Raw genomic sequence first — 24,024 nt, 5'->3', positions numbered from 1 at the left:
GGCTTTGGGTCAAAAATGGATGCAGGATGCACCCTTGGCAGGACATCTTCTATGGAAGGATTCCTACAGAAAAAAGGATGCCTCTGTTCCAGTAACATGTCAGGGCCCTGATGTGGCCACATCTTTGGCAAGATGCCCCCAAATCAGAAGAGGACTTGAACCTCTAAGGCAGTGATTGGGGAAAGACACCTTACTGGTCCAGGAAGAATAAAGAGAAAGTGGCTTCTCACTCTACAGTGGACTGATATGGAATTCATCCATGTGGCCAGGGGCATGTGGAGGAGAATTCAGTTCTTTCTGGAATAATAAAGAAGATGAAAAAATTCTGGACCCCAATGTTAAACTTCTCTGCAGATGCAGCCAATCTAATTGAGCTGAATTAAGAATTAAAAGTCCAGGTTTATTGAACTAAAACACTCCAGGGTGGTCTCGCAGGGAGGGAGAAATCCACAAGGGAGGACCACTTGGGGGTTGGAGGGCATCATCTTAAAAAGACTGTAGGCATGGTCCCAGGCATCTCTGGGAGTGGAACTGCTGTTTTGTGGGCTTTCTGAGACTCGGTAGGGTTTGAATTGAGGAGGATCCTGAGGTAGAGCTCTACTCAAATACTGAGGTGTAGGAGTTGTATTGTAGATGTTTCAAGTGGGGAGAGCCATCCAATGGTCAGTTGTTTTCTGCATTTTGGTGAGTTGATTGTAACACGAAGGGCCTGCTTGTTGGAGATTTCTGTCCTGCCCGGTTCCCACAGCTGGCAAGCCCCAAAGAAAATCACACAGAGATCTCCATAAGTTATAAAACTGATATGCCCATTAGGTCAGGCTTTGTATTAGCTTTTATATTGTATATTACCCCATTATCCTTAACTATGTTAGCTACATGGCTCAGCACCTTTCTCAGCCAGCAGGTTACATCATGCTTCCTGGTGGTCTGGGCAGGAATGGGGAGAATGGGCTTCCTCCTTTCCAGCATTCTCCTGTTCTCATCGCCCCTCCTCTATTTCCTGTCTGGCTGGCCTTCCTATGTTTCCTGCCTGGCCAATCAGTGTTTCTTTAAAACACAATTGACAGAATACAGACAATTCTCCCTCACCACTTCCCCTTCCCCCACTTTTTTTTTTTACAAAGAGAAATATTCATAGTCCATTTTTGTGTGGGGGGGGGATGTCTGTGTAGTTTTCCAGGCGACTTCCTGCTGGTTGGGGGCACTGATAATCTTATAAGGACCTAAAGAAAATTTAGAGTTATAATCAAGTTCTGACTGGAGTATCCTGTGAGTCTTGATCATCTCAGGCAGCAGCCTTGAATCTGCTCTGGATGTAGAACTCAGACATCCGGGCCATCTGTTTCTACTGGAGATTTCTCAGGTGGTCTTCCTTGACCTAACCTGATTTTTTTTGGTTCTTTTTTTTTAATTTTTTTATTTTTTTATTTTTTGAAAAAAAAAATAACGCCTCCTCCCAGCCTCCCACCCCTCCCCGCACTCTTCTCCCCCTCCACACACTCCTGTCCCCCTCCCACCACTCTTCTCCCCCTCCCCCCACTCCTCTCGCCCTCCCCCCACTACACTCCCCCTCCTCTCCAGTCTGAAGAGCAATCAGGGTTCCCTGCCCTGTAGAAAGTCCAAAGTCCTCCCCCCTCCATCCTGGTCTAGGAAGGTGAACATCCAAACTGGCTAGGCTCCCACAAAGCCAAAACATGAAGTAGGATCAAAACCCAGTGCCATTGTCCTTGGCTTCTCAGTAGCCCTCATTGTCCGCCATATTCAGAGAGTCCGGTTTTATCCCATGCTTTTTCAGTCACAGTCCACCTGGCCTTGGTGAGCTCCCAATAGATCAGCCCCACTGTCTCTGTGGGTGGGTACACCCCTTGTGGTCCTGACTTCTTTGCTCATGTTCTCCCTACTTCTGCTCCTCATAGGGACATTGGGAGCTCAGTCCAGTGCTCCAGAGTGGGTCTCTGTCTCTATCTCCATCCATCGCCAGATGAAGGTTCTATGGTGATATGCAAGATATTCATCAGTATGGCTATAGGATAGGGTCATTTCAGGTTCCCTATCCTCAGATACCCCAGGAGCTAACTGGGTACATCACCCTGGGCACCTGGGAGGCCCTCTAGGTCCAAGTCTCTTGCCAACCCTAAGATGGCTCCCTTAATTAAGATATATGCTTCCCTGTTCCCCTATCCAACCTTCCTTTATCCCAATCATCCCGCTTTCCCAAGTTCTCCCAATCCTACCCTTCTCACTTTTCTCTCCCCCTCTCCTCTTACCCCCTTCCCACCCCACCCCCAAGATCCGAATTTTTTGCCCGGCAATCTTGTCTACTTCCCATAACCAGGAGTATAACTATATGTTTTATTGGGGTCACCTTCTTATCTAGCTTCTTTAAGATAACAAATTATAGACTCACTGACCTTTATTTATGGCTAGAAACCAATTATGAGTGAGTACATCCCGTGTTCATCTTTTTGGGTCTGGGTTACCTCACTCAGGATAGTATTTTCTATTTCCATCCATTTGCATGCAAAATTTGAGAAGTCATTGATTTTACCACTGAGTTGTACTCTAATATGTATATATTCCACACCTTCTTCATCCATTCTTCCATTGAAGGACATCTAGGTTGTTTCCAGGTTCTGGCTATTACAAATAGTGCTGCTCTGAACATAGTTGAACAAATGCCCTTGTCATATGATCGGGCATCTCTTGGGTATATTCCCAAGAGTGGCATTGCTGGGTCCAGGGGTAGGTTGATCCCGAATTTCCTGAGAAACCGCCACACTGCTTTCCAAAGTGGTTGCACAAGTTTGCATTCCCACCAGCAATGGATGAGGGTACCCCTTCCTCCACAGCCTCTCCAGCAGAGGCTATCATTGGTGTTTTTGATTTTAGCCAATCTGACAGGTGTAAGATGATATCTCAAAGTTGTTTTGATTTGCATTTCCCTGATCGTTAAGGAGGTTGAGCATGACCTTAAGTGTCTTTTGGCCATTTGAACTTCTTCTGTTGAGAATTCTCTGTTCAGATCAGTGCCCCATTTTTTAATTGGGTTAATTAGCATTTTAAAGTCTAGTTTCTTGAGATCTTTAAATATTTTGGAGATCAGACCTTTGTCTGTTGCCTGGTTGGTGATGATCTTCTCCCCATCAGTGAGTGGCCTTTTTGTCTTAGTGATAGTGTCCTTTGCTTTACAGAAGGTTCTCAGTTTCAGTAGGTCCCATTTATTCAATGTTGCCCTTAATGTCTGTGCTGCTGGGGTTATACCTAGGAAGCGATCTCCTGTGCCCATCTGTTTTAGGGTAGTTCTCACACTCTCTTCTATCAGGTTCAGTGTGTTCAGATTAATATTGAGATCTTTGATCCATTTGGACTGGAGTTTTGTGCATGGTGATAGATATGGGTCTATTTTCATTCTTCTACAGGTTGACATCCAATTGTGCCCACACCATTTGTTGAAGATGCTTTCTTTCTTCCATTGTATACTTTTAGCTCCTTTATTGAAAATGAGGTGTTCATAGGTTTCTGGGTTAAAATCTGGGTCTTCTATACGATTCCATTGGTTGACTTCTCTGTTTTTATGCCAATACCACACTGTTTTCATTACTGTGGCTCTGTAATAGAGTTTGAAGTCAGGGATGATAACGCCTCCAGACAATCCTTTATTGTATAAGATTGTTTTGGCTAACCTGGGTTTTTTGTTTTTCCATATAAAGTTGATTATTGTCCTCTCAAGATCTGTGAAGAATTTTGATGGGACCTTGATGGGGATTGCATTGAATCTATAAATTGCCTTTGGTTGAATTGCCATTTTTACTATGTTGATCCTCCCAATCCTAGAGCAAGGGAGATCCTTCCATTTTCTGGTATCATCTTCAATTTCTTTCTTCAATGCCTTAAAGTTCTTGTCAAATAGATCTTTCACTTCCTTGGTCAGAGTTACCCCAAGATATTTTATGCTGTTTGTGGCTATCGTGAAAGGTGATGCTTCTCTGATTTCCCTCTCTGCTTCCATATCCTTTGTGTATAGGAGAGCAACTGATTTTTTTGGAGTTGATCTTGTATCCTGTCACATTACTAAAGGTGTTTATCAGCTGTAGGAGTTCTTTGGTGGAGTTTTTGGGGTCGCTTATGTACACTATAATATCATCTGCAAATAATGAAAGTTTAACCTCTTCCTTTCCAATTCGAATCCCCTTGATCCCCTTATGTTGTCTTATTGCTATTGCTAAAACTTCAAGCACTATATTGAAGAGGTATGGAGAGAGTGGAGAGCCTTGCCGTGTTCCTGATTTTAGTGGGATGGCTTTGAGTTTCTCTCCATTTAGTTTGATATTAGCTGTTGATTTGCTGTGATTAGCCTTTATTATATTTAGGTATGAGCCTTGTATCCCTAATCTCTCCAAGACTTTTATCATAAAGGGATGTTGAATTTTGTCAAAAGCTTTGTCAGCATCTAATGAAATGATCATATGGTTTTTTTCTTTCAGTTTATTTATATGATTGATTACATTGATAGATTTTTGTATATTGAACCAGCCCTGCATCTCTGGGATGAAGCCTACTTGATCATAATGGATAATTTTTCTAATGTGTTCTTGGATACGGTTTGCCAGTATTTTGTTGAGGATTTTTGTGTCGATGTTCATGAGTAAGATTGGCCTGTAATTCTCTTTCTTGGTTGAGTCTCTGTGTGGTTTTGGTATCAGAGTGACTATAGCTTCATAAAATGAATTTGGCAATGACTCTTCTGTGTCTATATTGTGAAATACATTAAGGAGTATAGGTATTAGGTCTTCTTGGAAGTTCTGGTAGAATTCCGCATTGAAACCATCTGGTCCTGGGCTTTTTTTGGTAGGGAGGTTTTTGATAACAGCTTCTGATTCTTCACGACTAACAGGTCTATTTAGATTGTTCACCTGGTCTGGGTTTAACTTTGGTATATGGTATTTATCTAAAAACGTGTCCATTTCTTTTACATTTTCCAGTTTTGTGGCATACAGGCTTTTGTAGTAAGATCTAATGATTCTTTGAATTTCCTCTGTGTCTGTGGTTATGTCCCCCTTTTCATTTCTCATCTTATTAGTTTGCATATTCTCTCTCTGCCGTTTGATTAGTTTGCATAGGGGTTGATCAATCTTGTTGATTTTCTCCAGGAACCAGCTTTTTGTTTCATTGATTCTTTGGATTGTTTTCTGTGTTTCCATTTTGTTGATTTCCACTCTCAGTTTGATTATTTCCAGTCTTCTACTCCTCCTAGGTGAGTCTGCTTCTTTTTATTCTAGAGCTTTCAGGTGGGCTATTAAGTCTCCAATGTGTGCTTTCTCTGTTTTCTTTAAGTGGGCACTTAGTGCTGTGAACTTTCCTCTCAGGACTGCTTTCATAGTATCCCATAAGGTTGAGGAGGTTGTTTCTTTATTTTCATTGAATTCAAGGAAGACTTTGATTTCTTTCTTTATTTCTTCCTTGATCCAGGTGTGGTTCAGAAGCTGACTGTTCGGTTTCCATGAGTTTGTAGGCTTTCTGGGGGTAGCATTGTCGTTGAATTCTAACTTTAATTAATGGTGTTCTGATAAGATGCAGGAGGTTACGAATATTTTTTTGTAGCTGTGTAAGTTTGCTTTGTTACCAAGTATGTGGTCAATTTTCGAGAAGGTTCCATGATCTGCAGAGAAGAAGGTATATTCCTTCCCATTTCTGTGGAATGTTCTATAGATGTCTGTTAAGTCCATTTGATTCATTACCTCCATTAATTCTCTTATTTCTCTGTTAGGTTTCTGTCTGATTGACCTGTCTATTGGTGAGAGAGGAGTGTTGAAGTCTCCTACTATTAGTGTGTGCGGTTTGATGGCAGCCTTGTGTTTTAGTAATGTTTCTTTTACGTACATGGGTGCTTTTATATTAGGGGCATAGATATTCAGGATTGAGACTTCATCCTGATGAATTGTTCCTGTTATGAGTATAAAACGTCCCTCTCTATCTCTTCTGATTGATTTAAGTTTGAAGTCAACTTTGTTAGAAATTAGTATGGCACACCTGCTTGTTTCTTGGGTCCATTTGCTTGATAAGTCTTTTCCCAGCCCTTTACTCTGAGTAGGTGCCTGTCTTTGTGGTTGAGGTGTGTTTCTTGTAAACAGCAGAAAGTTGGATTCTGTTTTCGTATCCAGTCTTTTAGCCTGTGCCTTTTTATAGGTGAGTTGAGTCCATTGACATTAAGTGATATTAATGACCAGTGGTTGTTAACTCCGGTCACTTTTTTAGTAGTAGGGTTTGTGTGTTTCCCTTCTTTGAGTTGTGCTGGTGAAGGGTCTCTAGAAGTTTGAGTTATTGTGGTCATTGTTGGACTCCTTGGTTTGTGATTTTCCTTCTATTATTTTCTGTAAGGCTGGATTTGTGGCTACGTATTGTTTAAATTTGTTTTTATCCTGGAAAATTTTGTTTTCTCCATTTATAGTGAACGAAAGCTTGGCTGGGTATAGTAGTCTGGGATTGCATCCATGGTCTCTTAGTTTCTGAAGTACATCTATCCAGGACCTTCTGGCTTTCATTGTTTCCATAGAGAAATCAGGTGTAAGTCTGATAGGTTTACCTTTATAAGTAACTTGGCCTTTTTCCTTTGCAGCTCTTAATATTCTTTCTTTATTCTGTATGTTTAGTGTTTTGATTATTAAATGACGAGGAGATGTTTTTTTTTTTTTGGTCCAGTCTATTCGGTGTTCTGTATGCTTCTTCAACCTTCAAAGGAATATCTTTCTTTAGGTTGGGAAAGTTTTCTTCTATAATTTCATTAAATATATTTTCTGGACCGTTGAGCTGTACTTCTTCTCCTTCTTCTATCCCAATTATTCTTAGGTTTGGTCTTTTTATTGTGTCCCAGATTTCCTGAATGTTTTGTGATGAGAATTTGTTGGTTTTGCTGTTTTCTTTGATCAGTGTGTTTATTTTCTCTATGGTATCTTCAGTGTCTGACATTCTTTCTTGTATCTCTTGTAATCTGTTGTTAGTACTTGTCTCAGTAGTTCCTGTTCGTTTACCCAGATTTTCCATCTCCATCCTTCCCTCGGTTTGTGTTTTCTTCATTACTTCCATTTCATTCTTCAAGTCTTGAACTGCTTCCCTTACCTGTTTGATTGCTTTTTCTTGTTTCTCTTGGTTTTCTTGGGTGTCTTTGAGCGATTTATTCATTTCCTCTACCTTTTTGTTTGTAATCTCTAATTGTTTATGGCAGTTTTTCACCTCCTGTTTAAGGTCTTCTGTTATTTCCATATAGTTCATTTTGAGTCGATTTCTTCTAATTCTTCTGGAGTAGGGTGTACAATTCTTCTTATTTCGGGATCCCTGAATTCTGGTGATGTCATGTTGCATTTCAGGTTGTTGGAAGAATTCTTGCATTGCCGCCTTCCCATCTCTTCCTTTAAATGGAGCCAGGAGAGGCCTGGTGTCTTGGTCCAGTCTTTGCTGTGATTGACTCTCTGGGTGTATCTCTTCAGTGTAGAAGCAGGAACTGTTCCCGTCCAGATGGAACTCCTCAGCTCCAAAACATGGATGCCTAGTAGTCCAATGACGCGAGGACAAAAGGGGGAACTTGGGGGGCAGGGTGGGGATGGGTAAAACACAGGACACCCTGCCGCACAAGCTGAAGGTGCATGTGCTCCCTTTCCAGGGGTCCTTGAGGCCTGCCCCGTAGGTAGGCACTCACCACTCTGGGTGGGTAGTCTTAGTGTAGGAGCAGAAAACTGTTCTTGAGCAAAGGACCTTGCAGAAAACGCAGACGTAGGGGGGCGGGTGGTCGTGCGTATGAAAGACAGCCCTGCAGAAGGAGTTAGGGGAGGGGGGTTTGTTCTCTCTTCAGGGACAATCTGCCCCTGGATAGCACACACTCACCCGTCCAGATGGAATTCCTCAGCACCTAAACAGGGCTGCCTGGTAGCCCAATGATTCGGGGACAAAAGGATGAAAGGAGCAGGGTTGGGGGAGGCGGTATCCAGAAGAGCACAGGAGACCCTGGTGCAGGAGCTGAAGGTGCCCGGGCTCCCTTACAGGACCTTGATGCCTGCCAGGTAGGCAAGAACTCACCACTCTGGGTGGATATCCTTACTGTAGGAGCAGAAAACTGTTCTTGAGCAAAGGACCTTGCAGAAAACGCAGATTGTGTGTGTGTGTGTGGGGGGGGGATTGTCGTGCGTAAGAAAGATAGCCCTGCAGAAGGAGCTGGGGAAGGAGGTTTGTGCTCTCTTCAGGGACAATCCACTCCTCGATAGCACACACTCACCCGTCCAGATGGAATTCCTCAGCACCTAAACAGGGCTGCCTGGTAGCCCAATGATCCAGGGACAAAAGGATGAACAGAGCGGGGGGGGGGGGGGGGCGGTAACCAGAAGAGCCCTGATTTTTCTTAACTCTGAATAAATCCAGAGCCTCTGGCTTTCTGTGGAAACAAAAGCAAAATCTCTTGTCCTGAGTAACATACCTTTTGACTTCAGTTTTGAATTCAAGGTATTTTCAAAATACCTATCTTAGATTAATTCTGCAGCATTTATAAGCAAATATCTTTTAGCAGCTGTTGTTCCTTCCTCAGCATTCAAACAATTTAAAGAGAGCATAATAGCATACAGTATCAAGATTCTCTGTGTATTTTCCATCTTTATGCGGCTTTATTTTAACCTCTCTTTCTTTTTGTTTTACTTTTAACTTTTGGCTTTTTGAGACAGGTTCTCTGTGTATCTTTGTCCTGGAACTCCCTCTGTAGACCAGGCTATCCTTGAACTCACAGAGATTTGTCTGTCTGTCTCTACCTCCCCATTGCTGGGATTATCACCACACCCTACGACTATCTTTCTTTTTTTTATTTTTAAGGACTTTAGCCTCTTTTTTTTTCAAGCCTGCATGTATTTTAACACATTTAGAGGGTTTTTTCCTCTTTGAATCTCTCTTTACTGTATACTCTCTTTTTCTGAACACCTAGGTATTTAATTTGCTAAGGAATATGGAGAAGATTAAAGCTGTGGCTTTGACTACTAGATCCAGCCCATTCCTTAGCTTTATGAAATTCCACCCTCACGGTGGAGGTACTGGTTGTAGCCATGTTTTTTTCCCCCACAACTCTATGTCATTTCAAGGTCCCTGCCAGCAAGCAATCTGCAACAGTGTGTCCATAAACAACACTCAAAAGCTCCATAGTCAGGACTGCCTGCTTGAAAGAATGAATTTTCCCTGGCAGGATGGCCCAGAGAGCTGGTATTTAAAAACAGTCCAGATTTTTTTTTTCTGCTATGGCTGAAAACAAAAATGCTTTACTCTAGTTTTTTCCAAGCTTTCTCAGACTTTCTGTGGATGCAGTTATTCACATTGGTGGCATTTTTTTTATTGAAAAAAAATTTCGCCTCCTCCCAGCCTCTCATTTCCCTCCGCATACTTCCACTCCTCTCTCCCTACCACCACTCCTCTCCCCCTCCCTCTCCAGTCTGAAGAGCAATCAGGGTTCCCTGCCCTGTGGAAAGTTCAAAGTCCTCCCTCTACATCCTGGTCTAGGAAGGTGAACATCCAAACTGGCTAGGCTCCCACAAAGCCAGAACATGAAGTAGGATCAAAACCCAGTGCCATTGTCCTTGGCTTCTCAGTAGCCCTCATTGTCCGCCATATTCAGAGAGTCCGGTTTTATCCCATGCTTTTTCAGTCACAGTCCAGCTGGCCTTGGTGAGCTCCCAATAGATCAGCCCCACTGTGTCAGTGGGTGGGTGCACCCCTTGTGGTCCTGTCTTCTTTGATCATGTTCTCACTCCTTCTGCTCCTCATTGGGACATTGGAAGCTCAGTCGGGTGCTCCAGTGTGAGTATCTGTCTCTATCTCCATTCATCGCCAGATGAAGGTTCTACGGTGATATGCAAGATATTCATTAGTATGGCTATAGGATAGGATCATTTCAGGTTCCATATCCTCAGATACCCCAGGAGCTAACTGGGTACATTGCCCTGGGCACCTGGGAGTCGCTCTAGGTTTAAGTCTCTTGCCAACCCTAAGATGGCTCCCTTAATTAAGATATATGCTTCCCTGCTCCCCTATCCAAAATTCCTTTATCCCAATCATCCTGCTTTCCCATTTTCCACCATCCTACCCTTCTCGCTTTTCTCTCCCCATCTCCCCTTACCCCACTACCACCCCATGCCCACAATCCGAATTTTTTGCCCGGCAATCTTGTCTACTTCCCATAACCAGGAGGATAACTATATGTTTTAATTGGGTTCACCTTCTTATTTAGCTTCTGTAGGATATCAAATTATAGGCTCACTGACCTTTATTTATGGCTAGAAACCAATTATGAGTGAGTACAACCCCTGTTCATCTTTTGGGTCTGAGTTACCTCACTCAGGATAGTATTTTCTATTTCCATCCATTTGCATGCAAAATTCGAGAAGTCATTGTTTTTTACCACTGAGTAGTACTCTAATGTGTATATATTCCACACTTTCTTCATTCATTCCTCCATTGAAGGACATCTAGGTTGTTTCCAGGTTCTGGCTATTACAAATAATGCTGATATGAGCATAGTTGAACAAATGCCCTTGTCATATGATCGGGCGTCTCTTGGGTATATTCCCAAGAGTGGCATTGCTGGGTCCAGGGGTAGGTTGATCCCGAATTTCCTGAGAAACCACCACACTGCTTTCCAAAGTGGTTGCACAAGTTTGCATTCCCACCAGCAATGGATGAGGGTACCCCTTCCTCCACAGCCTCTCCAGCAGAGGCTATCATTGGTGTTTTGATTTTAGCCAATCTGACAGGTGTAAGATGATATCTCAAAGTTGTTTTGATTTGCATTTCCCTGATCGTTAAGGAGGTTGAGCATGACCTTAAGTGTCTTTTGGCCATTTGAACTTCTTCTGTTGAGAATTCTCTGTTCAGATCAGTGCCCCATTTTTTATTGGGTTAATTAGCATTTTAAAGTCTAGTTTCTTGAGATCTTTAAATATTTTGGAGATCAGACCTTTGTCTGTTGCCTGGTTGGTGAAGATCTTCTTCCAGTCAGTGGGTGGCCTTTTTGTCTTAGTGACAGTGTCCTTTGCTTTACAGAAGGTTCTCTGTTTCAGTAGGTTCCATTTATTCAATGTTGCCCTTAATGTCTGTGCTGCTGAGGTTATACCTAGGAAGGTATCGTCACTGCCCATTTGTTGTAGGGTAGTTCTCACACTCTCTTCTATCAGGTTCAGTGTGTTCAGATTAATATTGAGGTCTTTGATCCATTTGGATTGAAGTTTTGTGCATGGTGATAGATATGGGTCTATTTTCATTCTTCTACAGGTTGACATCCAATTGTGCCCACACCATTTGTTGAAGATGCTTTCTTTCTTCCATTGTATACTTTTAGCACCTTTATTGAAAATGAGGTGTTCATAGGTTTCTGGGTTAAAATCTGGGTCTTCTATACGATTCCATTGGTTGACTTCTCTGTTTTTATGCCAATACCACACTGTTTTCATTACTGTGGCTCTGTAATAGAGTTTGAAGTCAGGGATAGTAATGCCTCCAGACAATCCTTTATTGTATATGATTGTTTTGGCTATCCTGGGTTTTTTTGTTTTTCCATATAAAGTTGATTATTGTCCTCTCAAGATCTGTGAAGAATTTTGATGGGCCCTTGATGGGGATTGCATTGAATCTATAAATTGCCTTTGGTTGAATTGCCATTTTTACTATGTTGATCCTCCCAATCCTAGAGCAAGGGAGATCCTTCCATTTTCTGGTATCATCTTCAATTTCTTTCTTCAATGACTTAAAGTTCTTGTCAAATAGATCTTTCACTTCCTTGGTCAGAGTTACCCCAAGATATTTTATGCTGTTTGTGGCTATCATGAAAGGTGAAGCTTCTCTGATTTCCCCCTCTGCTTCCATATCCTTTGTTTATAGGAGAGCAACTGATTTTATTGGAGTTGATCTTGTATCCTGTCACATTACTAAAGGTGTTTATCAGCTGTAGGAGTTCTTTGGTGGAGTTTTTGGGGTCGCTTATGTACACTATCATATCATCTGCAAATAATGAAAGTTTAACCTCTTCCTTTCCAATTCGAATCCCCTTGATCCCCTTATGTTGTCTTATTGCTATTCCTAAAACTTCAAGCACTATATTGAAGAGGTATGGAGAGAGTGGACAGACTTGTTGTGTTCCTGATTTTAGTGGGATGGCTTTGAGTTTCTCTCCGTTTAGTTTGATGTTAGCTGTTGGTTTGCTGTAAATAGCTTTTATTATATTTAGGTATGAGCCTTGTATCCCTAATCTCTCCAAGACTTTTAACATAAATGGATGTTGAATTTTGTCAAAAGCTTTGTCAGCATCTAATGAAATGATCATATTGTTTTTTTTCTTTCAGTCTATTTATATGATGGATTACATTGATAGATTTTGGTATGTTGAACCAGCCCTGCATCTCTGGGATGAAGCCTACTTGATCATAATGGATAATTTTTCTAATGTGTTCTTGGATACGGTTTGCCAGTATTTTGTTGAGGATTTTTGTGTTGATGGTCATGAGTGAGATTGGCCTGTAATTCTCTTTCTTGGTTGAGTCTCTGTGTGGTTTTGGTATCAGAGTGACTGTAGCTTCATAAAAGGAATTTGGCAATGACTCTTCTGTTTCTATATTGTGAAATACATTAAGGAGTATAGGTATTAGGTCTTCTTGGAAGTTCTGGTAGAATTCCGCATTGAAACCATCTGGTCCTGGGCTTTTTTTGGTAGGGAGGTTTTTGATAACAGCTTCTGATTCTTCACGACTAACAGGTCTATTTAGATTGTTCACCTGGTCTGGGTTTAACTTTGGTATATGGTATTTATCTAAAAACGTGTCCATTTCTTTTACATTTTCCAGTTTTGTGGCATACAGGCTTTTGTAGTAAGATCTAATGATTCTTTGAATTTCCTCTATGTCTGTGGTTATGTCCCCCTTTTCATTTCTCATCTTATTAGTTTGCATATTCTCTCTCTGCCGTTTGATTAGTTTGCATAGGGGTTTATCAATCTTGTTGATTTTCTCCAGGAACCAGCTTTTTGTTTCATTGATTCTTTGGATTGTTTTCTGTGTTTCTATTTTGTTGATTTCCGCCCTCAGTTTGATTATTTCCAGTCTTCTACTCCTTCTAGGTGAGTCTGCTTCTTTTTTTTCTAGATCTTTCAGGTGGGCTATTAAGTCTCCATTGTGTGCTTTCTCTGTTTTCTTTAAGTGGGCACTTAGTGCTATGAACTTTCCTCTCAGGACTGCTTTCATAGTATGCCATAAGTTGAGCAGGTTGTTTCTTTATTTTCATTGAATTCAAGGAAGACTTTGATTTCTTTCTTTATTTCTTCCTTGATCCAGGTGTAGTAAGTAGTTGACTGTTCAGTTTCCATGAGTTTGTAGGCTTTCTAGGGGTAGCATTGTTGTTGAATTCTAACTTTAATCCATGGTGATCTGATAAGACACAGGAGGTTATGAATATTTTTTGTAATTGTAGAAGTTTGCTTTGTTAATTGGTGCCATTTTGTAACATGAGGGTCAGGCCAATTCTCCCGCACTAGTTGATGGGTTCTATATACTGCAAACAGATGGTACTTTGATGAATATGCGAGCTATACTTATTTGTGCATGTAAGAATAAGTATTTAGGATGGTGTTGTTGGTTTTACCAGTTTAGGGATGTCGTACCAGTAAGTTCCCCTCTATGGTCTATTCTTTCATTAGTGGCATATATTTGGTTAAATTTATAGTAACAGACATGAATATCCTTCGCCTGAATGAGGCTGTAAGTCCAATTAGTTGTTGGTAGTGACCATGGAGATGTAAGTGCCACTATTGTACTATTGGAGATATAATGCCATGTTACTGTTACAGTATGTAGGCTTTACAGTTGGGTAAGACTTTTCATTGTCCCCTTGGCAGCTTCTATATATGCTATAAATGATAGTTCTTAGGGATGTCTAGAGATATTTTTAAGTGAAGAGCTAGGACTCACTTTGGAGTTTAAACAACTTTTAAAGCATCTTTGATCCAAATATTTCAAACTCTAGAGAAAACTAGAGTTTGCTCTGGCTCCTTTCATGTACAATGCCTCTGCATGTTTTGCTGCTTCCTTAGCAGAATATTGTATAGAGGCAGTTAACTCCAAAGGCAACACAGGTAGGAAGTATAAGATTACTTGTTAAATGATCCTTCTTAGGATATATCTACTTCAGGGTTTTATGAGTCACATGGTGAAGGTGGGTTAGTGGCCAGCAACCCAAGCTGTCAAAATGAAAGGTTTTTAATATCATTGTTGTAGTATCTGCACTCTCAATATAAGGAGGATGGGGACCCTGCTTATGAGTATGCACTGGAGGACAAACTCTGACCCTTCTCTTTCTGCATCCATTTTCATAATGTGAGAACCCCTAAAGAAACATGCACATCAAAAGGTCACTCTATGGGGTCATGTCTGTTGAGCTAGAAGGACATTTTTTCTGTTTTCTTTACCAGTTTTTATTTATTAACAGTTTTTTATTAATAGTTTAAAAATTGAGTTACACAACAATCTGTCTTCCTCTGTAAGTGTATCAGCACATGTTTTGAAAACAGTGCTAGGCATAATGACATTTACTTCCTCATTAAGATTTATTCTACTTGGAGATGCAGCCCCAGAAGTACTGTTCTTATTGGGCCAGCCTGTCATGATTTCTGAATGTATGATATATACCACTACATTGCAGAATGCAAGTGGCCTCATCAGGAATGTCTTATTTGCATAATTAAGAGACAAATTTGAAAAAAGTGATTGTAAAAGCCTGGTACATTCAAAGGTCCTGGAGAATACAGGAAATACCTAAGGGTCTCAGCCAAGTTTATGTAGTACACGCTGAAAAGGGCTGTCTGTGTATATATTACTTAGTGAAGGGGTGGACACATAGGGAAATCAAGAGGAATAACAGGAGGAAAACAAAATTAAGAAGATGTGGCTTCTGTTAGAATATAGCCTGGACTTGGTCCCTATTTGCAAAGTCTACATCAAGGAGGAAGGGGGATATCCTTAGATAGTAAAGCCGAGAGAGGAGAGCATATACCTCAAACTTGAGTGTGGGAAAGTTTGAAGGAGAGAAAATGATCATCACATTAGCAAGATGAAGCAAGGTCATGTGGGCAACAAGGAATAATGAAGGAGAATGCTACAGAAAAAAAGACACATTCATAATGGCTTTATCTTGAGGGGTCATGTAGGGCAACCCTAATTAGTCCTACTAAATAGAAACCCAGAGTCAAATATTAGGGTGAAATCTGAAAGATCAGAGAAGCAAAGCAGCAGTCACTAGAAAGACTTCTTACCTCTGTGAATCCTCAGACTGAAAAGGCCATCCTGTCTCCCCACACAAAATCTCTGAGCTCCTATCTCCTCCAGCCTTATATTCCTCTCTCAGCTCAGCCTTATCACTTTGTGTCTTCACTTCCCTAGTTGATGGGGAAGTTCAGCCAATCAGATTTTGTTTGGGGTGTGTCCCCCTGAGACCAAGAAAAAAAGATAAAAACATCTAGGTGCACTCGCCCCCCCTTTTTTTTTGTTCTCTCTGCGCTCCTGGTGTTTGCTCATGGTGTTCGCTGGACCCTTGGTCATGTGAGTTTCCCTTTTTTCCAATTGTTAAACTAAATCTTGTGTATTGTGCTGGTCTGGTTAATTCTAGCTTATTGATCGACCACGCCCTTCACCTAGTGCTGCTATTAAAGGTGTGAGACACCTTACCTGGCTCTGTTTCTCTTTTTGACTGACTTCTTAACATGTAGCCCAAGGTGGTCTTGAACTTCTAATCTTTCTGCTTCCTCCTCCCAAGTGCTGGATTTAAAGGTGCATGTCCTCTGATCTCCAGGCAAGCTTTATTTGTCACAAACATGCAAAATATGACACAGCAGGATCATAGGCTCCAGGAGCTGATGAGTAAATTCATTAGGGCCAGAGGACTGAATCATGATATTGTAAAGACAAGAAGCATTTATTCTGGTTGAAAGCATGACTTAAGATACTTTGGGCTTCTTGTAGTGATTGGAAATAAATACTGATTTCTTGAAATTATATTCTTTTAAAGAGATGAAAAAAGTCAGAAAGCCTCCAGATTGGATCAAATCAGCATGTATGAAGCTGAACACAATCAACTCCTGAAGAGTCTGGAGAAGAATCGGGAGATTCCCCAGGATTGCACGTATGCTGATCAGAAAGCAATAGATGATGAGGTCAGCACCCAGAAGGGAGAAAAGCCTCTTCCATGCAGTCAATGTTGGAAATACTGCAGGAATTGCTACCATAAGGGAGGTCTCTGGAAGCTAGAGATGTAGCAGACAGGAACTTTTGCTGCACACGACATTCAAGAACCTTCCAATCCACACTTAGGATAGGTTTAGAATTTATAGACTAATTTTGTCTTGCTGACAAATCACCCAAGTGTTTTTGTACTATGTTTTCTATAAAAATCTGTATATTATAGTCAGAATTTGGACCCCTGCAGACTAATATATTTAGGTACTGACAACATTTCTTAAAATTAGAGTCTTTCTATATTTCAGCTAAAACTTTCACCAAAGAGTCTTTGTGATATCTAAAATTTGTTTAACCCATCATCTTTAAACTTTTTGTCCTTTAAACTATTAATATTTATAGATAACATACTTAACAATACAACCAATTTCAATAAAAGCAATGTCATCATGTACATACACTCACTCACATATACATTTGAGTGTTTCATTGTATCATAAATCTTCTTTTGTCAGCTTCATAACCTGTCTAGTATGTACATTATTGTTTTAACAGAACCTCAACATTCTGTCTTATAGATAGCTATAAAATCAAAATAGCTAGATATTAGTCTTTTATGTTCGGAGACTTAAACTTATTTCTTCTCTCCAGGTGTTGATCTTTTTGTATATTATAACACTGGACACAGCTGGATTTCCTCCTTATTACATAAGTATTCTTGAGGCCATTAGTATGTCATTTGCAGTAGGATGTTGACATTTCTTGACCTTACAGTATAAAGGTTTTGCTTTACTTTCTGGGGAGAACTTTAGAAAATACTTTATAGTCGCTTGATCTTGTTCTGGTAAGAGTGGGCTGTCTACCATGCTGACAGAGTTTTCTATCCTAGAATTGAGGTGAGACTGCCAAGAACTGAGGAGACGTTTTCTGTGGTAGCTATCGTTGTCATAAAACATTTTGTTGTTGTTGTTGATGATAATAATGATCATGTGTCGAGTAAAGGTCAAACAGTGACCTTGGCCAAGTTGTTATGCAATATATGCACTATTTTCATTAAACATCTGACTCATTGACAATTAGATAATCTAATATTCTAAATCTCTTGTTTCTTTTAGTCATTGCAGATGGTGTTTAGACGAGTGAATTTCCAAAGATACGGTGCTCTACTCAAGATTTTGGCAAGAAGGGGCATTGGCTTTCATCACAGCTCCATGAGCGCCAAAGAAAAGCAATTAGTGGAAATGCTCTTTAGGAAAGGTTTCATTAAGGTGGGTCAATTTTTCACTGTAAAATTTAAAAATGTGGGTAGTTAAAACAGAGTGTTCATTGTTTAGCCACTCCTTTACCTTTTTTCATATGAAGGTATGTCTCTTGGGCTGTAGACTTTGTTTACTGACTGGGGAATCGTTACATATGCTCCATGTGACTGGTGCCACTCACTCCACATCTTTACATATGCACACAAACACACACAGCATCTCTATGTTGATCTCTGTGCTCTATCTTACACTTTTGATATTATATGTAGTGTTTGTTCATGTGGCTTTGTCACAACTATTCTCTCCAAGATTTGGAAAATATTTATATTCTAGTTTGAGAAAGTTGTTTCTCTAATATGTTAGCTGAAAGGAAAGCATGGATATCCACTTCCTCGGGGCTTCAGCTTTTCTCAACAGAGCTTATAAATATGTCAGTACTGAATATAATTTCTCTTTGTATTGATGGTAACAAGAGGAAGATAGCCTTCAGGCCACATTTTTATTATGTTTTCTTTAGTACATCCTGGGAAGGTTCATGGCAATACACTAGACAAGTATACAGAGGGCCCTTAGATTATTACTAAGCGAATCTGAATCTAGAGTAATATGTAAAAATTGATGCTAACTACTAAAAATCATCAACCTTAATTTTTGTATGGCATAATCTAAAAGAAAAATGATAGGATGAAGAAGGAAAAAATAGAAAGAGACATGCCTGAAAAGAGTATCTGAGAGTAATTTCTTTGTTGCTAATGAAGTGATGAATAACTCAACTAATACAGAAGAGACACTAAAGAAATAGTAATATCTTTATCACAGAATACATTTTAAGAAGGTATTTGTTCTGTCCATTTTCTAAATATAAAGCTCCTATTCCTTCAATGTTTGTGCTTGTTAAAGAGATTGAAATAAAAAGTATTTAATAAGTAGTATTATGAGAGAGACATACGTGTCAGTTACAAAACAATTAGAAAAAAATTACTTCACATCTTTAAACATCATCACAAACCAGAGCAAAAACTGACGTAGGGAACTAATTATTAGTTATGACAGCTTGAATTATAGGTTGTTTGTTTTAAATATCTTTTATAACCTAAATTAACTGCCTTTTATTAATCTACATTCTGCCATGTAATGTTATCTTGCTTCCATCTTGAACCTCTTGATTCCTCTCCATGTCTGGCTAGTGACTCCACATTTCTTTTTCCCAGAGTTCTCTCTGTCCCTTGAAGTCCTGCCTAACCTCCTTCTATCTAATTATTGGCCATCCAGCTCTTTATTAAACTTATCAGAAGATGTCTTGGCAAAGACACATCTTTACAGTATACAAAAAGGCAGTTCCACAACAAGACAGGAGAAGTCAACAAATACTAGCTATTTCAGGAAAAAAATGAACAAGAAGTTCATTATATGAATAAACTTTACATTCTTTTCTGCTTCTGATTGGTGATCATGCAAATTCATGACAGAAAAGAAAATATATTTTGTTCCTAAGTCATTTCTCAATAAACTTTAGTAGATGCAAAAATTATCAGGAAGTAGGCTTGTAAAAGATTTATTGCCCTCATGGAGAAATTCCTCTCCTAATATTTTTCTAACAATGCTTACTGCAACACTTACCCCATGCTAGATGTGCTACTTGGCTCTGGAGATACAACAGTGAATGATACTTGGACTTTAGTCTTTGAGGAGTAAATGAAATCACAGTGATATTGAGGGATATTGAGGGAATAATGCAAAGAGCCGAGAGGTAGATGGTTATGAGAGGAGATAATTATTTTAGATATGGCCTCAACATTCCTCTGTGACATTTTCACCACACAATTCTGTTTAAAGTATATTCCTTGCAAAGCAACCAGTATCATAACAGATTCTATTTGAGAATGTGCCATCTGCGTTTGCAAAATAAGAAAAAAGCATTATGTATCATCCCCTCAGTTTGCCCATTGTAATTTAATCGGGATTTCAATACAGTGGTTTTTTTTTTTTTGTTTGTTTGTTTGTTTTTGTTTTTGTTTTTTTGAGACAGGGTTTCTCTGTAGTTTTGGAGTCTGTCCTGGAACTAGCTTCTGTAGACCATCCTGGCCTCAAACTCACAGAGAGTCACCTGCCTCTGCCTCTTGAGTACTGAGATTAAAGGCATGCCCCACTACCCCTGACTGATTTCAATACAACTTTGAGCAACTGAATGGAAATGCTTGTATTCTACCAAAGTGTCGGCGTGTGGAATCACTATTTTTCTCCTTTTAGGTGGTAACAGCTACTGGAACACTCGCTTTAGGAGTCAACATGCCTTGTAAATCTGTGGTTTTTGCTCAAAACTCAGTCTATCTGGATGCTTTAAATTTCAGACAGGTAAATAAATACACATTAACTTAATGCATCAATACTATATAGTGGTGAAATAGTGAAAGTTAAAGACTTCCTTTAACTGCTAGTTTAGTAATATGCTCCAGGACATGGCAGATCACTGTTGGTGCCTGTCTGGTGTTAAGTAAGCATAGGGCTATGAGATTATGTGACCACTGCTAATCATGTGTATGATCTTGGATAGGACATCCAATCTCCTCTTTTATCTGTAGAATCTGCATGACCATGATTGTCCCATGACATGCACACAAGTGAAATAATGTGTTTTGCAAAAAGGGTCTATTTCAAAGTTTCTGGAAAACATTTACTTTCTTATTTACTAAGCATGGGTTTTCTGGAGCCATCTTTAATACTCTTCTTGGCTCTTGATACACAGTCAGTTTCCAAACCAACTTCCATACTGTCCTGGTATGGTTTGGCTGTTTTCCCACAATCTGTGCATGCAGAATTACCATGTTCTACCCAGCTCCAGAGACTGATTTAACTGGGGTTGTAAGGTAGTGAGAAAAGGACAGATACACAGACATATAGAAAAGCTGGGATCAGGTAGAGTTGGATTTCTGGTGGAGAAATTTTTATCATTTGTAAGCTCATTGTGTTTGTTATATACAATTGAACACAAAAGTGGACTTATTGCATATAGCTGAACAAGGAGGCAGTATGGCTAATCTTAGGAGCAGGTCTGTGGGGAGAAGCTTTCAGGCCCAAATGTCTGGGAGGAGAAGCTACAATGAACAGTCTCTGCATAGTATTTAAATCCAAACATGGACCAGAAAAAATATTTTTAATCCCATTGGGGGAATAATTCAGTTCCTGTGGGTTGAGGTATTGGGTCCTTGACATATCTGTTCTCACACCAATGGTAAACATTCCTATAGGACTTCATTCCTTTCACCCGGGGTTTCTTTATCTCCCCACACATTTAGATTTCATCACAAAGTCTTGGCCTTGTACGTTAAAGCATTTTCTTTGTTTTTGATTCTCCTTGTTTTATTCTATTCTGCATACAGCAAAATTTGTCTTCATAGAGTATATCTTCTCAGAAGTGTTAGGTCAATATTTCTGTTGGCAGAGTCAAATGTAGCTATATCCACTAATAATCAAATGACATATAACGTGTATAATTAATGTTAACAATACATTAGCATATAATAACATAGTATATGTTTTATGATATATTATATAATATTATATATCATAGATAAAATATTTTATCAAGTAAGTAATTGCCAGAAAGTGACAATTATATGTTATACAACACAAAATATATTCATAGTATTTGATGTATGAATTTTTAGATATATATAGTTCTGTACAGCATTATACAAATACTTAGTACAATTAATTTTACAAGGGAATGACAGATATGTTATTTAAAATAGCTCTACCTCAGATATGATAAAGTTTTTAGATTTTAAATAGAAGGCTATTCATTTTAGTTAATCTCCAGGCCCGGCATCCTTGCTCAAAAGCAATGCAAAATCCTTAGCTCTTTATATTCTCTTAGGAAAACCCCCAGGTGATTCTCACAGCATGATTCTGCTCTGTTTCCAGATGTCTGGTCGGGCTGGAAGACGAGGGCAAGATCTTCTGGGTGATGTCTACTTCTTTAATATTCCACCATTTAAAATACAAAAGCTCATAAAATCTAAAGTGCCTGAACTGAGAGGTCAGTTTCCTCTCAGTATCTCACTCATTCTGAGACTCATGCTGCTGACCTCCAAGGCAGATGACCCAGAGGACGGCAAGGCAAAGGTGCTGTGTCTCCCAGCCTGGGCCTCTACCAATGGTCTGGCTGGCCTGTGCTCTACTGTGCTGTTATCAGGCTTAGCATGCTTCTCCATGTTCTCTAGAGAGGGGTGGAGGACACTGGGGCAAAGAATAAGTTATGTTCGTTCCATTATCAGACAGAATTTGTGACTGGGTGGGCACTAAGGTGTTCCCATGATACTGTTTTCTAGTATCATAGACAGCAGTGTGTTGTACCAAAGGGTGCCAGCTATCATCTGTTTCTACCATTCAGAAACAAAAAGATTATTTTATAATTTTAAAGTAACAGTTTATTTTTTCATAAGACAAAATATATGTTGATTAAAAATGTTTAGAAAAATGTAAATAGTTGGGAAACAAACCCAAAACAAAATAGGACAAAACGAAAAGGACTCATGACTAGTTCTACCAAAACGATCACATTATTATTTTGGATTTTGTTTTTTAGACATTTTTTTCAAGGTATGATTGCACACTTTATAAGGGTGTAAGTAAGTGGACATCAAAACAAAATCAGAACATTGTCTTGCTGTTTAAGGGTCTGATAAAAGTGATTCTGAGATCATGAATTTGAAACATACAATTAGATGATTTAATTTCCATTTTTTGTGAGGACACACTGTTAGAAGGACTTGTGTTCATTTTCTATTGGCTGTTACAGAATGCCACAGGTGGGGTGAGCTATGAAGAACAAACGGTTGTTTTAGCTCATGATTCCGGAGGTTCAGGGCTGCATATTGGCAGCTAGTGAAAAACTTTCTTGGCATATCTGAATCACAGTATGTCACTCGGTGAACAGGAAGTGTCCCAGCCTGTCTGACCTCTCCTATTCAATCTTCTTGAAAATCCATAAGGATTTCAATATGGGAAACTTCTAGTCTTAAGACTTCCTCTGCTTCTAATCATTTTCCTACATCCCAGCCCTCAATAAGGTATCCAGAAGGGAGATTAGATTTCAGCATAGTCTAGGGACCAAATTCAGACTCCAGGAAACCTAGTCTTTCTTAACCCTGTATTAATTATTATAACCAGTTAAATCAGATACCGCTTACTGATATAAGAATTCCAAGATTTTCATGACGGGTTTGCTGGTTTTATATCAAAGTTTCTTTATTTTTGAATTCTTTTACAATGTCTTCTCTCCCACAATCCCTCCTTCCCTCTCTTGTTTCTTCCCTCCCTCCTTCCTTCCCTCCCTTTCTTCTCTCTTCCTCTCTCTTTCCCCCACTTCCATTCTTCCTCTCTGTGCATGTCCCATGGCACACATGTGACAGACACAGAACAAATTCAGGACAATTTGCAGGAGCCCATTTCCCACTTTTCCTGCTCTGGGTCTTGGGTCCTGGGTCCTGGGTCCTGGGTCCTGGGTCCTGGGTATCTGACTCTGGTTGTACTTATTGGTGATAAGTGCCTTTATGCAGTGAGGCAATATGTTGGCCCCATTTTCAGTTTTTAATTTTTACTTCTCTGTAGAGATACGTGCATTTTCTAATAAGATTTACTATTATTATTTTAATAATTTGATATTATTAAATACATTGCTTATTATTGCATATGTATATATCGTGTGTGTGTGTGTGTGTGTGCGCGCGCGCGCGCATGCAAATGTCAGGGAGCACATGTGAAGTTCAGAAGACAACTTTGTGGATTCTGTTTTTTTTTTTTCTTCTACCTTTACGTGGGTTCAAAGGATTGAACTCTGGTCTCCAGGCTTTTATGCAAGCACCTTTACCAGAGGAGCTGTCTCTCTGACCCGTTACTATTTTTTTTTCAAAGACTTAACTAGGGGGATTAATTTTCCTTTTTTTGGCATATTTGAGAAGAATGATATGAAGCCTTTGCTTACTGTGCTCCCTTTTAAGTGTGGGCAGAGAATCCTCAGAATGTGCTTTATAAATTGTGTACTCTTCATCCAAAATGATGGGTTTATCATGACACTTCCAGGCTATATGTCATAAGCCTTACATCCTTCCTCCATGTATCTGTTGTATTTATCCATTCCTACCACTTGTCTTCTTTCTCATCCAAACACTCTCTCTTCTACTTTCACACATATAAATATGTTTAAATATAGAGATTTAGTGAGAAAAGGCACACAATACGGTGCTCAGGCTGTTTCTTAGCCTTTGGTATTGGGTATTTCATAGAGCATACTTATTCTATTCTGTCTCCTAGCTGTGGCAGCCAAGCTACTCTCTTTCCTCATACAGTTAATTTGACTTTTTCCTGCCTACATAGTCATATGAGTCTTCTCTTTTTGTTTATTTCAAAATAATTACAGGGAAACTGTATGTTCTACTAACTAGCTCAGTCAGTAGAGCATAAGACTCTTAAGCTCAGGGTCGTGTGTTCGAGCCCCACGTTGGGCACTACTCTGTAGTAAGGAGCTG

At 39.6% G+C, this 24,024-nt stretch overlaps 1 protein-coding gene across 1 annotated transcript in view; it reads left to right on the top strand.

Moving 5' to 3' along the window:
• The window catches only part of LOC121462851 (probable ATP-dependent RNA helicase DDX60), a 121,999-nt gene that overhangs the window by 78,081 nt on the left and 19,894 nt on the right, over positions 1-24,024 (top strand). The window contains exons 27-30 of the mRNA XM_041674814.1: positions 16,069-16,213; positions 17,351-17,503; positions 19,745-19,849; positions 21,419-21,619. Coding sequence (XP_041530748.1) covers positions 16,069-16,213; positions 17,351-17,503; positions 19,745-19,849; positions 21,419-21,619 — 604 coding nt within the window. The remainder of the gene's footprint in view (positions 1-16,068; positions 16,214-17,350; positions 17,504-19,744; positions 19,850-21,418; positions 21,620-24,024) is intronic.

The sequence above is a fragment of the Microtus oregoni genome, unplaced genomic scaffold (assembly GCF_018167655.1).
Source record: "Microtus oregoni isolate MIOR12 unplaced genomic scaffold, Mior012 000025F_ref0000491, whole genome shotgun sequence".
NCBI classification, from domain to species: domain Eukaryota; kingdom Metazoa; phylum Chordata; class Mammalia; order Rodentia; family Cricetidae; genus Microtus; species Microtus oregoni.
This window is presented reverse-complemented; position numbering and strand designations above follow the sequence as displayed.